The 18,267-nt window shown below is 35.1% G+C and overlaps 2 protein-coding genes across 7 annotated transcripts in view; one reads left to right on the top strand and one right to left on the bottom strand.

The window, feature by feature from the left end:
• ODR4 (odr-4 GPCR localization factor homolog) overlaps window positions 1-18,267 on the top strand; it is a 173,201-nt gene that overhangs the window by 58,644 nt on the left and 96,290 nt on the right. Inside the window, exons 14-16 of one of the 6 annotated variants that reach the window (XM_063602960.1) lie at window positions 103-132; window positions 913-1,087; window positions 15,932-16,027. In XM_063602960.1, the coding sequence (XP_063459030.1) occupies window positions 103-131 (29 nt within the window). In that variant the 3' untranslated portion in view covers window position 132; window positions 913-1,087; window positions 15,932-16,027. Of the gene's footprint in view, window positions 66-102; window positions 619-912; window positions 1,088-1,135; window positions 1,354-15,931; window positions 16,028-18,267 lie in introns of those variants that run through there. The other 5 variants (XM_055110410.2, XM_055110420.2, XM_063602911.1 and 2 more) reach the window with 5 other exon arrangements.
• PDC (phosducin) lies at window positions 1,347-14,252 on the bottom strand. Its single transcript, XM_057301884.2, has 3 exons — window positions 14,174-14,252; window positions 11,182-11,333; window positions 1,347-9,261 (listed from the first exon to the last, which is right to left on the bottom strand). Exons 1-3 carry the CDS (start codon window positions 14,232-14,234, stop codon window positions 8,734-8,736), a joined length of 741 nt encoding a protein of 246 aa, XP_057157867.1. The 5' UTR covers window positions 14,235-14,252; the 3' UTR covers window positions 1,347-8,733.

The following is an 18,267-nucleotide window of genomic DNA, read 5'->3' as shown; positions in this document are numbered from 1 at the left end:
AGTCCTACCCACTGTATTAGTTGTTAGAGTTGTGGAACTTAACTGAAGCTTTCTCTGGATTCCAGGTAACTTTGTTCTTTTGTTTTTGTTTTTTTCCTGCAGAATCGATATATGGGCCTGAAATATATTAAGGTAGATCTTCTAATCTTAGATAATCCTGAATTTTTTTGTTAATGCATTCTTTGCATTGATGATTGCCAGTAAGAAGTATGCTGTGATATGAAAAGCACAGGAACCAGGGATGGGAGGCCCAAGGTTAAATTCAACCTGTATATCTTCCTGGCTGCATAACCTGGACTAGTCAGCTAACCACAAACACTTCAATTTTGTCATCCTTGAGGAGGACATATTGAAAACATTCTTCTACCTACCTCATAGAGCAATTGTGTCTCGTAGTTCTTCCAGTGAGATAATGTATGTGAAATAATTATGTAACATAATACATCATAAAAATGTTGGCTATATTTGGTGCAACAAAGCTATTCCACAGCATGGATTATACTGTCTTTACATCAATTCTTTAGTAATTATGAACATACATAGTATTTGACTTTTATATATGTTTCAGGAATGCAATATCTAACTTATTCATGAGGTACTTTATTTTCATAGCAAGGCATATAAACAACTACCTATGACAAATATATTTGTTCTTAAATGATTTTTCAAAATTTTGTTATTAAAAGCACAGGAGTTACTGCAGTAGCACCTATCTTGAAAAGTCAAGTTAAAATGATTATTGTTTATGTATATATATGTGTGTGTGTGTGTGTGTGTATTGTGTGTGTAATTTTTTTCAAATCCAATTGTTGTAAAAGATAACTGTTTTGTCATAGAGCCTGCATATTTTTATCTAAATATATGTTCGTACCATTTTAGTCATTATACTCTTTTCACGTTTTAAACTTCCAGTTAGAGACCAAACTTTTGAAAATTGACTAGAGAAATGCTGCTGTTGAGTTTACTTTCTTCTGAAGGAATATCTTTTCCTGTAATGGGAGGTACAATATTTCTGTACAGAGCTACTTCACTCCCACAAGTCATAGGTCATCAAGAAGAGCATCTACATCCCCAAATGTTTCAGAGTGTAAGTCAAAAACTCTTACAATTCCACTTCTTTTCATGTGTCTCGTAGATGTTTTAAGAATATTTTCAGCTGCATGGCTTGACAGCCTTGGGATTCCCTCACACATTCACAGTCTTTTTTGGATCAGTCTGATGTGAGCGTGAAAACTGGGAGTTGTGGAGCCCACTTAGGAAATGATTGCAATTGTCCAGGAGACAGATGATGGTAATTAAGTTTCCATCAACCTGAAACTCATGGGACAGAAGATACATATTCTGTATGTAGAGGTAAGCAGTTCTTTCCTAGGGATGATTTTTACCTTCCAGAGGACACTCGGCAATGTCTGAGGATAGTTTTAGTTGTTGCAACTGAGGGAGGGATGCTAATAGTATCTACTGGTTAGAGGCCAGGAATGCTGCTAAACATACTATAATGCACAAGACAACTCCCCACAGCAAAGAATTATCTGGTCCAAAATGTAAATAGTGGTGATTTTCAGAAGCCTCGGTGTAGATGGTACCTGAAGTCGTCAGAGGGAATAACAGCATCTGAAGTGTGAGGGAGGAGACTAATCCAGAAAAACACCAATAGACAAGGAGCATGCATGCCCCCGGTCACAGAAGCAGAGAAGAATCTGTAGAGTGGTATTATGAAAACCAAAGTGAGGAAAGAATTTCAATTTGGGATTGGTAATCAGCATTCAATGTAGCCGAAAGTTAAGTAAGATGAGGACTGTTGAGTCTAACAGGCTTGGTGGTTAGGTGGTGTATTGGATATTCTCCATTTGCTTCTTAAAATTCACATTCTATCTTTCTCCATCCTGTTTTATCCCTAGAGAAGGTTGACTTAACAGACTTCATCAACAGGGTTCTCTTGTCCTCTGGCTTTCAGCTGGATTCTGACAATGAAAGGTCCTGAAAAGAGATAGAAGAGCACGAGGAGAGAGTGCAAGTTGTTTTTCCCTGAAGCTCTGTCCCTGCTGGGCCACAGAGTGACAGGGGCAGTGTTTCTCTTCCAAAAGCTAAAGCTCCTGTTGGGCAGCTTTTTCCTATAGCTGCAGGTCTCAGTGGTTTCTTGCCCCCTCCAGGCCTGTGGGTAGGAGTCACTTTCACCTGTTAATAGGTGGTGCTTCACTATCTTTTGTTAGTTTCCTGCCTAGACCCTTGTAAACAGTCTTTTTTTTTATTATACTTTAAGTTTTAGGGTACATGTGCACAATCTGCACGTTAGTCACATATGTATACATGTGCCATGTTGGTGTGCTGCACCCATTAACTCGTCATTTAACATTCGGTATATCTCCTAATGCTATCCCTTCCCCCTCCCGCCACACCACAACAGGCCCTGGTGTGTGATGTTCCCCTTACTGTGTCCATGTGTTCTCATTGTTCAATTCCCACCTATGAGTGAGAATATGTGGTGTTTGGTTTTTTGTCCTTGAGATAGTTTCCTGAGAATGATGGTTTCCAGCTTCATCCATGTCCCTACAAAGGACATGAACTCATCATTTTTTATGGTTGCATAGTATTCCATAGTGTATATGTGCCACATTTTCTTAATCCAGTCTATCATTGTTGGACATTTGGGTTGGTTCCAAGTCTTTGCTATTGTGAATGGTGCTGCAATAAACATACATGTGCAAATAGTCTTCTTTAAACTCCCTTCAATCATACCTTTTCTGTTTGTGCTGTTTCCTTCCAGGGACGTGCCTGACACAGAGGTCATTGCTGATCTGTATCAGAACCACTTTCAGTGGAATAGTTGAGGCAGATAGGTGGAAAAATAAATGGAAAGAAAGGAAGAAGATTAAATACATTGAATTTTTGTTTGTTTGTTTTTGCAAGGAGTTTTGGGAATGAAGAAGAGAAGGAAAATACTGGAGACAATAGGTAGTAATAATTTGGAAGAACCAAGACAAGTTTTTAAATAAGAGATAGAAAGTTGTTTTTAGGTTGTGAATAAAAAACATGGAGGGGATAGAACTGTAATATGAATAAAAAAGAAATTTGAATGTATTATAATCCAATTAAAAGCACAGATGACAATATTAGTCTCACATAGAAACACATCTTTGAGAACAATAAAATGGAAAATAGATGAGTTAATAGATGTGGGGTAAGAAATTAGGGAAGTTCATGCCTGGTGGGCTCAGTGTCTACTGGGATGTTGAAAGAAGGTCGTTTAAGGATTTAGGAGAGGGAGACTGAGGAGAATAATGAAGGTTTGGAATAGCTGCTGTGGGAAACGGAAGAGGGATCTGTTTGCAGAACAAGCTATGGACCCCAGTTGAAGAGCACTGATTGGTTGATATATGTATGAAATTTTGAGGAAGATACAATTTTGTTGAGTAGGACTTACCAGCTAGTAGTTAGGAAAAGAGAGATCAGATGGTTGAAATGATTGGAAGTTTGGGGATTTAAACGATAAGTGCTTTGGAAGAATAAAGGGATAAAAATGGGGGAAGTGCCAGCAGCAAGGTGATTGATGACATCTGTCAAGTGTTTAGGCTGCACAGGAAGGATAGAAACAGGGAAGGTGGAGAAAGGCAGTGTCAAACAGGCAAGGCTGAGAAATTGCAGGTCTTAAACAACGTGTGGTTTGGTAGAAAAGAATTGAGAGGGCCAGGTGCGGTGGCTCAAGCTTGTAATCTCAGCACTTTGGGAGGCTGAGGCGGGTGGATCACTTGAGGTCAGGAGTTCGAGACTAGCCTGGCCAACATGGTGAAACTCCATCTCTACTAAAAAAGTTAGCCAGGCTTGGTGGCAGGCGCCTGTACCCCAGCTACTCAGGAGGCTGAGGCAGGAGAATCGCTTGAACTTGGGAGGCAGAGGTTGCAGTGAGCTGAGATCATACCATCATTGCACTCCAACCCAGACGACAGTGCGAGACTCCGTCTCAAAGAAAAAAAGAAAAGAAAAAAATGAATTGAGAGAACTGGAAGGGTAGATGACTATCATCAGAGAATGGTATATTGAAATTGAAGGGAAGTTGGCAGTAAAAGTAAAAGGAAGAACTGCATGCCAGAATATGTTAGCTAATCAGAGGGGCATGAGTGGATGACAGTTTCTTCACTGAAATCCAGTATAAGCTGGGTTCCAGAATATAAGATCTCAACATTAATAAATAAGTAAAATTAAAATGTCACTATATCTTTTAATTTAAGAAATGTGTGCTCCCCTCTTAGACTGTAAATCTGTTGAAAAGAAAGAATGATTATATTATACATTTTCATCATCTCTTCTATTATTTAACATAATTCCTTGTATGTATTAGACACTCAGACATTTGTAGAATGTTTGAAAGGGAACAAAAATATATAAAATTTGTATCATGAGATAATGTATTAGATATATTTGAATAGATAAGTATATGATTAAATTTTATTCTATAATACATTCAGTATAAAACTTCAAAATGAATTTCTTATTTATGTGCTAAACTTTATTTTGTTTTCAGACTTAATTTAATTTGCTTATTGTGGTATCTACAGTCATTCTGAAATGGCAGTTTTTTGGGACTTCTCTCTTTCAATTCACATACATGAAAGTTTGAATAAGTTTCTAATACAGAGAAATGTGAGTGGTGTGTTTAGCATAGATTAATTGAATCCCAACTTCTTAATAAATTAACTTTTATTTACATAAGCAGATCCCTAAAATCGTATATCTGTGTACTGTATGCACCATTTTACTTCATGTATATCTATTAATAATAATGAAAACTAACATTTGAGTAATGTCAGTGTCAGGTACTGCTCTAGTTTACATAATTTACTCATTTTTCCCCTCACAACAACCCAATGAACATGTGCTATTATTTTTCTTATTTTACAGATGAGGAAACAGTAGAGAGGTTAACTAATTTGCCCAAAGTCACGAAATCAGTGAATGAATTAAAACTTAGGAGATCTGGTGTTCAAGATACTAACCACCATTACAGTATAGACACATGGATACAAATGCCGATGCGTTTATCTTTGATTGCTTGTTTGATGTTTGTTTTCTTTACCTTAAGATCTCTGAGATCAAGGACACTGGCTGTTAAATGGCATCTTATCAATAAGTATGTTGTGAACAAATAAATGAATGAGCTTCTGACTTTACAGGACAATTTTGCTATTTCCTCTAAAGTTTCCTATTAGTTTACAGCTAACACTCTTGGCTTTTCCTTCAAGTCCATTCCAGTTATTATTTGGGTGATTTGTTATGAGACATGTTATGACATTTTAAGCCTTTACATTTAAAACATCATCCTTTGCTGAGACAATAATGATCTCTTCTTCTCCTCCTCCTGCCAAAAGAATTGCAGATTAAGTGTTTACACGAGGGCAGTTTGTAATCCAGTATTTCTGCAGCAGCAGGCTTCAAATATTCTAGGCAAATCCTGCTTTTTGTTCAACTCTTCCTGATGAGTGTTGTGATTAAAGCTTCACCTTGGCATCCATTAGTCATCGAGTGCTTACTTTGAGAATGGTTGCTATCATCATTTACTCTCTAAACAGGTGCCACCTAGTTACTTTTGTTTTGGCAATTATGGGTTAAATACATTCCTGAGCCTAGTCCTGCTTAAGCTTGCTAGTTCTCTATTTTAAATTAAGGCACGGTAGGTTATTTCTTTCAAGAGTAAAGGTTTCTTTAAGTAGGAATCTTTCAAATTACTCATTTTTACTCATTTTGATTCTTGTTTTCTGTAGATGAGTCTTTCACTGTTCAGCCTTGCTTTACTGTGCCTGGCTGACAAAACTGTATTACATCGCAGTTAACAATGGCTAATGATTAAAAATAACATATTTTATTCTTAAAATATTGCTCTCTTTTAAGATGCTTATTTGACTATTCTTCATTACTGCCTTGCTACCATTCTTCTAAGTATTTACTTTCAGTCCATGGAATTAATGTCAATTTATAAAGAGTTGTTCCACTGAGGAGTTTTTGAATTATAAATATATTATGCAAGGATCCTGTTTTTTGCTACAGTTTTTTAGGTCCAGTAATTCCTTAGCAAAGAACTCTGTATGGGATTAATACATTTGTTAGCAATTACTTGGTAGGAGAAAACATGTTGAACTATTACTTTAAAGCTACTTATTTTATATATAATTACCCTGAATGTCTCCTTTCTAGCACTTTTTCTCCATGTGATATGCCTGTTGTTCATCAAGTTAGAAATAGTCCATGGGGCAATTAAAATTACTTTCCCAATTGATAAAGAAGAATAGAGGATGGAATTTTAGATTCATGAGCAAAAACACTCAGTACCTATTGGAGTGACCATATGTTAGGGAGTAGTCACAGTCAGGAGTTCTATCTCACCCACTTTTGTTTCACCAAAATCCAGTACAATCGCAGACCTTCTTCCCCTCCACTGCCACACCATTTGCTTCCTCCTTTCTTCCCTTCCTGCAATTGAGACATAGGATTTTAGAGTCTAGGACAGAGATAAAACTGGAGATGTGAATTTGAGAGTGACCTTAATATAAATGGTAGTTAAGATTATGAACTGGAGGACGTTACCTGGGGTGTTTAGAGGATAAATCAGCAAAGGAAACTTGGAAGGAATAGTCAGTGGAATAGAAGGCAAACAAGCAGTGAGTTTTCAAATCAGCCAAAGAAGTGACTTAAAAAGGGTAAGAGGCCAGGTGCCATGGCTCACGCCTGTAATCCCAGCACTTTGGGAGGCTGAGACAGGTGGATCACTTGAGGTCAGGGGTTCGAAACCACCCTGGCCAACATGGTGAAACCCCGTCTCTACTAAAAATGCAAAAATTAGCCAGGGGTGGTAGCGCATGCCAGTAGTCCCAGCTACTCCCAGGCAAATCACTCAAACCTGGGAGGCGGAGGTTGCAGTGAACCAAGATTGCACCATTGCACTCCAGCCTGGGCTACAGAGTGAGACTCCATCTCAAAAAAAAAAAAAAAGAAAAAGAAAAAAAAAAACAGGGTGGGTTGTGGTGTAGAAAATAGTCAACTATGACATGTGTTTTTAAGAGGGAGAAAAAAAATAAGGAATGAGAATTGGCTATTAAGTTTGACTCTAAGTACTTGGAACAAAGGCCTGCTTGGAGTGAGATGAAAAAAAAAATTGGAAGTGAGGAATAAAGATGGTGACTTTAGATACCTCTTTTGAGAGACACAATTGTAAAGGAAAGCAGAGAAGTGAGTGATAGCTGGAAAATTTAAGTTATAGGTGGGCGTATTTTAAACAGTGGGCAATTTAAAAATTCACATGTAAGCCAATATAAATAATACAACATAGAGAAGGAAGAAAGAGATGATACAGAGAGGGGAGTCGTAATTGCAGGAGAAATAATTACTATGTGGATAAAAAGAGTAGGATTCACAGCACAGTTTGATCAGTTGGCATTAGATAGAATGGATACTTCTTCCATCATGACATCAGCAGAAACAGTGTTTACTTCAGCTGTCCACTTTAGATCTGGTGATGGAAAGATGAAGTAGGTCTCATCTGATATCTTCTGTTTTCTCAATGAAGTATGAGTAAGATGAAATGTTTGAAGTGGAGGAAAGTGATATAAAAGGCTTATGGAAAGGAGACAAGCTATAACAATAGTCATTTAGGAGAGTGAAAAGTAGACTTTGTGGCAAATGTCTGATTTCAACATTAGGCTGCCACAGGAAATTGTGCAAACCTGCTTTAAACAGATTTCTCACAGGGAGCCCCTTTTTGGGTACTTATCAAGTACCATATCTTTAATTGCAGGCCATATTATGTCAGCACCATTATTTCTCTACTGTGATTCAGACATCTAGGAATTTCTTTTATCTTGCTCTTCATCTCATTGTTCATTTAAAGACATTTAAACATATTTTATTTTTCACTTCCATGTTTTTGTGTTGGAGGAGAGACTTCCAAATGTTTTCAAGGGAAATAAAAGTAGAACTTACACTTCACTTCTATGATTCTCTGTTTTACTATTTATAAAATGGGAGTAATACTATCTATGTACAGATTTGTGGTTAAGAATTAGAGATGATATGTATAAAATACTGGCCCATAATAGGCAATCAACAAATGAATATTGTAATTTTATTACCACTAAATATTATTCTTACACCCAGAGAATAAAAACATATTGCTTCCTTTTTAAAATACAACTTTAACTTGGCACAGTGTTTCTAAGTTTCTTATGCATTAATTTGGTTGGAATATAAGATATTTTACTGAATGATATTTTGTATTTTGGGCTTTATAATGTTTTTAGGGTCTTGGTAATGTAATGCTTGAGAAAGAATAGACTTCAAATAGAAAATTTATTTCCTCACGAGATTTCATTTTTATTACACAAAGAAAATTATAATGAATAATGTAATTTGAAAAGTCCAAATAATAACAGTGAGGAGGGAAAATGGAGTAAAAAGGACAAAACATAACTTGAAAGGGATTTTTGAAAAATGTCATAATATTATCCACATCCTCTTTGTCTACTAATAATGTTGCTGAAGACAGCTCTGTTTTGTAGTCAAGCATTGTATCAATTTGAGTAACTAATACTAAGAAATGCTAATAACTCGATTGTTGCATCAATCATTTTTGTCAAATTAGCATAGCCATGCCCATACTCTGTGTTCACTAAAGCAATATAGATACTACCAAAACCATCATCCAATACCTAAAGGATAAACATGAGATATTGACATAGTGAATCTTCATTCAACATCTTCTTCTTCTATTTTGGTATGCTCTAGGGCATGTACCTCTCTTTCAGGTAGTAACCCATATTCATTTAGGAAAGACTCCACATCCCCAGCAAAAAATTCTTCAGCAAACTGTTCAGCAACACTAATAAAATTGCTTATGAGTTCCCCACCTTTATAGATGAGCAGTGTAGGAAGTACATCTAAGGAAAAGCGGTCCCCAGCACCTGTATTGGAAGCTTTTATTTTACAAAACTTAACTATAGGGTATTCTGCTGCAAGGCATGTTAAACTACTGTTTAGAGCATCACAACCCTTAATACCATCTTCATAAATGTGAACAACAATTGTGGTGATCTTCAGTTCCTTTTCAATTGTTTCTAGGAATTGCTCTCCAGTTTCCAGCTCATACACAAACCCATATCTAGGCCCAAAACTCAGCTTCTGGTGCATATCCTGCATACACTGTCTACGGTATTTACGAAGGCAGTTTTCATCCTCTTTCTCTTTATGGATTAGTTCATATTCTTGAATGCTCATCTGAGAATAAAGACATGATAGAAATTATTAAGTCAGAAGTTTTATTCCTTAGATATACCAAGCCCATTCTCAACCGAAGGAGTGTACTTTTGCTCTTTTTTTTCTGCCTGGACCACCTACCTTTCACTCCTGATGTGCCTTTCTCTTTCACTTCATTGAAGCTTTTGTTTAAATGTCACCTTCCTTGATTACTTTACCTAAAAAGGTCCCCATCTCACACTCTCCATCTTTATGCTGGTTTATTTTCTTTATAGCAACAAACACTATTATATCTTATAACTTACTGATTTTTTTGAATATCCAAAAAATTCAAGTAAGACAGCTTTTCCTACTATTTGGAGTTCATCCGATCATCCAAGAGGTTAATTTTTGGACCAGCAGCATCAGCATCACTTGGGAACTTCTAGGAAATGCAAATATTTGGGTACCACCCTAGGTTTACTGAATTAGAACCTATAAGAGTGAGGCTAAGTAATCCATATTTTAACAAGCCCTCCAAGGTATTATTATTCACTAGTTTGGGCTGAAGTAAGAAAAGGCCCAAATTCCATTTTCTAAGATAGCTACTTTTCATTGCAGTTGGAATAAAAAGTCACCTGCAGGGCCTTTCATAATAGCTACTCCATTATTAATGTATTTAACAGAATATTAAGCACCTATTCCCCCAACCAAAAAAGAAAAAACGGTATAAAGGAACAATGGGGCATAGTGTGATTAATAGATGTGGAGCAGCTCAGAACCATGGATTTTTAAAGTAGAGGAGAATTGAGAACACGTGAAACTAATGTTTATTAAAAACATACCAGGTGTTGGGTACTTCACGTAGATTATGTTATCTAATCCTTACAGATAACCTCTGAGGTAGGTACTATTAGTGTCATTTTACAGAAGACACTGAGATTTAAGTTAAGTAAAAGTTTATGATGCTTTCATTACTTCTTTCTTTTGCTTCTGTTTCTTATATTTGTTTCCCTAATGTCCTCATTCTTTTCCTTATCATATTTTTTTCTGTTTTAAGATTACTGTCCCGGGATGGGTATGGGAGCTCATGCCTGTAATCCCAGCACTTTGGCAGGCCAAGGAAGGTGGATTGTTTGAGCCCAGAAGAACAGACTGGGCAACATAGTGAAACTCCATCTCTACAAAAAATGGTGGCACATGCCTGTAGTCCCAGCTACTTGGGAGGCTGTGGCAGGAGAATCGCTTGAACCCAGGAGGTAGGGGTTGCAGTGAGCCAAGATTGCGCCACTGCACTCCAGCTGGGGTGACAGAATGAGACTCTGTCTCAAAATGATAATAGTAATAATAATAATAATATTGTCCCAATTTAGTTTTAATCCTAAAAATTTCCAATGTTTCATATAATTTTTAAGTTGTTGCTATAGTTCTGTTAATTTAACAGATCAAACCACACAAATTTGACTTGAAGATGTATTTGAGCATTTATATGAAAACTTGTTTCATTCACATATTCAGGCATATGGATATGTAAGCATTCAGATACATTTCCAAAGTTTAACCTTAGCATAAAATTTTTAATAGTGATTATGTGTTACATTTGTGTAGTATTTTACATGTTTCAAAATAGTTTTACATTTATTTTTTCTTTACATGTTTTCAAAACAAGTGGAGCAGGTTTGTTACAATTCCCCAGATGGAATTCTCTGTATGTTGCTTTCTCATATTGTGAAACTATCTCTAGGTCAGCTCATGTATTTGTAACGAATTCTCTTCATAACTGTACCTGTTCTTAGTATAGAATGCCACAATAGGTGTTCACTTCATTTCCATTTTTTTTTTGCCAGCGTAAGCAATATTGTAATGAATATATTTTGTAATAGTCTAAAGTGATTCTCTAGATTGATTTAGATTAGAAAACACATTGTAAATTATTTATTACTGCTTTTTGTATTATCTTACCTTTCTGCTGACTCGTTCCTTTGAATCTTTGCCATTCCTACTCTGAGGAGAAGACATTTGCCTGAGAATCTCCTTCTTGCTAGGTGGAATTGAATCACTGTCTTGACTCTCTAATTTAAACTTTCTCCAATCATTTATTACTCCTTTGGGTCCTGGAATGAAATTAAAAATAAATTGTTTTCCTTTTTATTTTCAAAAGGACTATTGGCATAATTGAAATTTGTATAAGTATTGTCATGGAATAAACTTATTGTCTCCTGCATCAGAAACAAACATCTTGTTTGGACTAGAAATTTCTGACTGCCCTGCTCATAAAAATATGCTCCCACATTAATCTTGTTAAATAGGTTTTGGTAAAGGATATTTCGGAAACATTTGTACTAATGAAAATATAAATTATGCACTTTGAACTACTGGCAAAAGGTTGGGGTTAATATATTTAAAAATTAGAGTCCTGATAGGATACTAGAATTTTGGAAAAAATAGCACTTTTATTACCTAAGAAAAAAACTTCAGCAACAAACTAAAATTGGCATTACAGTATTAATAAAGGAAACTGGGAATGTTGGGGAAACAAAATAACAATAGTATATAAAAAACAACTGGTGAGCAGGGGGCCTGACCTCAACAAAACTAAAATGGCTTTAGGAAAATTATTACGAGAACATCCCATTCTTCTAAGATTCTAGGCATATTTTGCAAACATAGAAAGAATAGGATTGGCAGATTTTTTTTTTTTTTTGAGATGGAGTCTTGCTCTGTTGCCCAGGCTGAAGTGTAGGGGCATGATTTTGGCTCACCGCAACCTCCACTTCCTGGGTTCAAGTGATTCTCCTGCCTCAGTCTCCCGAGTAGCTGGGACTACAGGCGCATACCACCACGCCTGGCTGATTTTTGTATTTTTAGTAGAGATGGGATTTCACTATGTTGGCCAGGCTGGTCTTGAACTGCTGACCTCAAGTAATCTGCCCACCTCAGCCTCCCAGAGTGCTGGGATTACAAGTGTGAGCCACTGTGCCTGGCCAGATTGGCAGATTTAAGTAAAACTAATTAAATGAAGGATGATTCAACTGGAATTCTGATATTCAGTTGACCTGATGACTAACAACATTATTCATTTAAGAAAGTCTTAAATTCTTTAAAACAAGGAATATTAAACTGACTATCCTTCACTAAAGCTTAGCTATATCTACACCTTTAATGTCCATATTCTATATCATATTCTATATGTGGATGTATTCCTTCTTTCTCCTCTATATTGCCTAATAATTTTTGTTTTATATATGATATATATTTAATATAAATTTGTTATGAATGTGTTTATATTATATGCAGGCAATCAAAGCTTTTTGTTTTCACATACAGTGTTCATATCAATATTTTAGATATGTTTTATGCATATGCAAAATATACATGTGTGTATGTTTGTTTAAAAAAGAGAATCCATTTTGTTCGTGTTTTCTACAGATGGTGGTGTATTATCTGCATTTTTCCTTACCTTGTTTTTTCTGTTTCATACTATATCTTGGAGATTTTTTCAGTATACACACATGAAAAGGTTCTTCCTTATTTAGAAAATTGAGGCATGGTGTTCCATTGTGTAGATATACATAATTGACTTAAACTGTTTAATCGTGATCTACATTGTTGTTTCCAGTTTTTTCTATGACATATGATGCTGAGTGAAGAATCTTGTGCATACATTTTTAACACTCTGTGCAGGTATAGTTATGGTTATATAAGTAAAATTCCCTGGTCAAAGGGCATATACATTACTAATTTTGATATTGCTAGGTTGCCTGTACAGAGATTGTACCAATTTACACTGCTATCAGCAATGTATGAGGGTGCCAAAAATGTGTTATTAAACTTACTTGCTTTCACTATAGTTTTTTGTGTTACTTTTTTCTGTTTCTTTTTTTCCCCATGAATAGTCTGTCCTATCTTTTGCTCATTGTTCTATTTGGTAATTGGTTTCTTTTCTTATCAATTTGTAGAAGCTCTTAATATATATTAGGAAACTGACACTGTCAACTGAGTTGCAAATGTTTTTCCCCAATTTGTTAAATGCTTTTTGACTTTTGTTCCTGGTGACCTTTACCAGACAGCAGATATTTCCTTCCTTTTTTTCCCTGTCTCCCACTTTCCCTCCATCCCTTCATCCATCCATCCTTCCTTCCTTTTTATAAATGAATTTACCAACCTTTTCTTCAATGGTCTTTTTGTTGTTGTTTTTGTTTTTATCATAATTAGGAAGGTATTCCTCACATTGCTATTATAAAATAAATCTCCACACATTTTGGCTGGTACTCTTGTGAATTCTTTCAAACTTCTGGCTAAATTTAATGGCTCAATCCAAATTAAAAGAGAGAGGAAATTACCATTCAAATAAGATTCAATAGAGTTAAATGTGAATTTTTAAATTTAAGTCATGATATTTAAGTTTTAAGCTCTTAGGAGTGGCATATAGATAGCCAAACATAATTTAACAGATTAAGAAAACAGACTCTGGATGAAATGAAGTGTTAGGTTTTCTGGAGGAATACTGAAATTTATTTATTCAAAAAAATAAAGGGAATATCTTATCATTCCCTTTATTTTATTAGATGAAAAAAATGAAATTAAAGGCCATTTATTTACCTTTTGGTCTAATCTTGTTTACAATGAAAGTTCATACTGAGGGTGGGGTACAATCAGGAGAGAGGAAAGTGGCTTAATTATAGTGTAGATAAGAGGTCCTGTGATAGCTGGGCAGCAAGAAATTACCAGTAATTGGTGTTTTTTTTTTTTTTACTCTGACATCTAAATAAAACTGTTAGGAATTATTTGATTTCAAAAATTAATTTGCCCGCTCAAATATTTTTTAGATTAGCATAACAATTTATATAAAGATATTACTTAAAGTACATACTGAATAGTGTCAATAAGAACATTAGATATTGCCATATTTAATTTTAATTTAATAATTATTTTTTCTTCTAGCTTTGCTTGCCTGTATGTGTGGCCTGTCCTTCAAAGTCTTCCTCCAAACTTTGGCTTTTGGCTTCTTCCATTTTAGGGATTGGATTTGATATAATCTATAGGAGGAACAAAGAAATAATAATGACACAAGAATTCCAGGATGTACATACATATATATATAGATAAATATATAGGTATATGCATATTTATAGTCTCCTGCTGCCAGATTCCATAATAGGCTAAGGATAATCACTCAGTGGTAAAGTATTTAGAATGTTTCTGTCCGCAATGTAAAAGGACATTAATTTAACATGTGTTATTAAAGATGTCTGGACTTAAGGATTTTATATAACTCATCATTTGTCTTTTCTTAACTCAAGCCTTCCAGTTAAGTCTATGTGGTTAGTGAACATTATTTATTACTGATTTTCCTAATTTCCTAATATTATGTGAAATTTGAATATATGACGTAATATATGTTACTTATTTCATATAATAAAAACTAAATTAATAATTATATACTTGCTATGAACACTATGTGTCAGGCATTGTTTAAATTATTTTATGTGTCAAAACTCATTTAATTCTCACATAGCCATATGTGGTAGGAACAATTGTTAATGACATGTGGTAACCGAGGAAGCTGAAGGGCAGAGAGTTTAAGTTACTTGCCCAAGATCATACAATAAGTGGTGGAGCAAAGATTTGAACCTACATTTTCTGACTTTGGAGCCAACTCTTAATCATTACACTATTACGGAAATTAACATTCTATAATAGAGTCATTTTTCTCAGTATGATTTGGCAAATCAAATCTTTGAATTGGCATTAAAGAATGATGGTCTAAGGAACACTATTCAATAGCTTCTCTCCATACCATGGGACAAGTTTTCATGACAACAGTACCCACCAAGTAAATGAAAATAGCCAGTAGGTAAGCCTATAGTATTTTTTTTTAAGTTTTTTGAGAGAGGGTCTAACTCTGTCTCCCAGGCTTCATTCAGTGCGATGGTGCTATTTTAGCTCACTGCAGCCTCAAACTTCTGGGCTCAAGTGACCTTACCACGTCAGTCTCCTGAGTGGCGGGGACTACAGGTGTGTGTTTGCGCCACCACACCCTGCTAATTTTTTTTTATTTTTTGGTATGTTGCCCAGGCTAGTGTTGAACTTCTGGCCTCAAGTGATCCTCCCATCTTGGCCTCTCAAAATGCTGGGATTATAGGAGTCAGCCACCACACCCTGCCAGTTTATAGTATTTTTGACAGGCTAAAATAGAAAATCACTAAAAGCACTTGGATTTTTATTCATACGAAACTCCTTGGTGCCCGCATGTAGAATCTATTCTTTCATTCTATCTGGTTCACACTCATATCAAATCTATTTCCTTTTTTAGCTTTGGACTATCCAGAAAACTCAATTATTATACATACTAACATATTCCCTCAGGGGTCCATATAGTTGTGATTTTCCTGAAGTTTTCAAGTCAGGGAGGATATACTAATCGTAGATAAACTATCTTACTTTTATACTTTATTCTTTCACTTTTTTTGCTTTGCCTCCTTCTTTTGAAGTCAGTTTTAGGCACTATATCGCACAGTTTATACTTTGAAACTCATCTTAGTTTTCTATTGATTACACTTCAATCCTGCATTTGGTCTGTGTGGTGCTTTCCCAAGGCGCAGGGTGGTAACACAGAACTCTTTCTTGATTTCTCTTTTGCCTTTACCTTTGGTCTCAACACTTGGACTGGTCCTGTAATTTTGTTTCTCTTTTTGCAATCCCTATCCAGAATCACTGGAGGTCAAATGTCTTTGCCAATTTGAGTTTTTCCACTTGAACAAGAAAAGACTGTCAAGGGAAAGCCAATCAATTTCACAATGTTTAGGTAAGTATAAATGTAATAAAGAATATTACATTTGAATGGATTTAGTAATTAAAAAGCATAATGGAAAATGGAAAGTAAAAACTGCTGTACAGAAAAGCCATCTTATTAGTGTAATTATTTATGAATAAATTTTGCATCTCAAAAGACATGAAAATTTTTACTTCGAAAGAAAACTACAAAACAAAGAAATGGAAATTTATTTGATAATTTCAATAACTTTTCAGTTCCCAGAAAAACAGAGACTCAATCCAGTCTCTTTACTTTTTAAGACTGGATTGTTAATTTGGGGTAGCTACTATTCTCAGTAAATATACATAAGTTCAAGAAAATCTAAAAATAATTTTATTTCAGATGCTGAAGATACAGGGCACAGCTTCCTTCTTGAATTGCTTGTTGTTTACCTAGTTGACAATCTACTGGGAAAAAGAAATTCCTTTTCCAGAAAAGGTTTTCACCAATTTCAAGGAATCCTTTAATGAAAAGATAATCCAGTTACTTAGGACAAAATGTATTTGTTGATTGGATTAATATATGTTGAGAATAGACTATATGCTAGGCATTTTCCTGGGCTCTGAATTACATGAAGAACAAAACTCTTCCAGTATGGTGCTCACTAATACTAAGACTTAAATCAACTGGGTTGCCTGTTTAAGTAAAGGACAGAGTCCATCCTTATCTAATGCCTCCATTTGAGTTAGAGTACAAGGATTGGCAAAAATTGCTACTGTTTACTGCCAGGGAAGCAATGAACAGATTGAAAGAAAAATATTAAGACATGAGTGTGTTTGTTTGCACTGCTTAAAGCACCTAGAGGAAGACACAAGTAGAATATTATGAGCCATTAATAGATTTCATCTACCTTCCTATTAATTTATCCTGTCACCAACTCACTCTGGGGTTTTCTGATTATCCCAAAATCTTATCTTTTTCAAAATGTACACATTAGCATCATACAATTAATTTTTTTTTGTCTTTTTTAGACAGAATCTCACTCTGTTGCCCAGGCTGGAGTGCAGTGGCATAATCTCCCCTCACTGCAACCTCTGCCTCCCAGGTTCAAGAATTCTTGTGCCTCAGCCTTCCAACTAGCTGGGATTACAGGCATGGGCCACCACACCTGGCTAATTTTTGTATTTTTAGTAGAGATGGGGTTTCACCATGTTGTCCAGGCTGGTCTCGATCGCCTGACCACAAGTGAACCGCCTACCTTGGCCTCCCAAAAGTGCTGGGATTACAGGCATAAGCCACCATGCCCAGCTGGTACAAGTAATTTAATTGAAATATTTGCAAGGTGCTTCAATCTCGGCACATAATAACTGCTCTATGAGTCTGTTAGATAAAATAAAAATACATCTTTTACATATGTGTATGCAATATATCAGTCATTTAAAAAATATAAACATTTGATTTACAATGCTATTATTTCGTGGTTAAAAGATTTCATGTCTACTTTAGGCTAAAACATTTAAAATGACAATAGGATTATTACAGGGCTTTGGGTAAGCACATCTTTGTGTGATTGGAAATTGGTAATAAAGTAAGGCAAGAAGGCAGAAGGTAAAAATCTTGCCTTCACCAAGATTTACTTTGGTTCAAATGAATTATTTTCCACATCACATAATTATGAAAATCTGTGATTTTGTACTTTTTTATTTTAAATAGTTATAATACTGTTTCAATGAAAACCTGTGTTAAGTAAAAATTGTATATGGATCCTTTGACAGAATAATGTGCATTTAAAAGAATTTTATCACCCTCTTTGAAAGTAATAGTAAAAGCTAATATTGGTGAGAAATACAGCTTAAAATAGAATTTTACCAAGTTAGGGTTTTATTTTCCTCTTAATTTAGGATTTTAATAATTTTAAATAGTACCTTATATAGGATAACACTTCTCAAACCTTGTCCTCAAAATTCTAACACCTCCCAACTATGGTTTAGTAATTACCAAGAAATAAAATGATTCAAATATAAATGGTCCTGCGTGTTGTTCCTGTTTCATATATGATAGCGATGATCTAGAATACAAAGGAAGTGAGTAAAATTTTTAAGCATTAGTTTTAAAAGACTCTTTTAAAAAAACAAATCTACCCCTAAACATTTCATTATCATCATTATCATTCGCACATGACAATTGTTAGTCACTTCAAACCTGTTTAATCAGAATATCCAGTTTTAAATTAACTTGTATATTCTCAGTATTGCTTAAGAAGAGCTTAGCTTTCAAGACTAGCTATTGTA

Source organism: Pan paniscus, chromosome 1, assembly GCF_029289425.2.
Source record: "Pan paniscus chromosome 1, NHGRI_mPanPan1-v2.0_pri, whole genome shotgun sequence".
NCBI classification, from domain to species: Eukaryota; Metazoa; Chordata; class Mammalia; order Primates; family Hominidae; genus Pan; species Pan paniscus.
This window is presented reverse-complemented; position numbering and strand designations above follow the sequence as displayed.

Excerpts from the sequence above, each read along its gene's own strand:
- PDC (XM_057301884.2), bottom strand. The coding sequence starts at position 14,234 with ATGGAAGAAGCCAAAAGCCAAAGTTTGGAGGAAGACTTTGAAGGACAG. Across the intron at positions 11,334-14,173 it reads AGGACAGGCCACACATACAG|GACCCAAAGGAGTAATAAAT; the intron begins GCAAGCAAAGCT and ends ATTTCATTCCAG. Across the intron at positions 9,262-11,181 it reads AGGAACGAGTCAGCAGAAAG|ATGAGCATTCAAGAATATGA; the intron begins GTAAGATAATAC and ends CTTTATTCTCAG.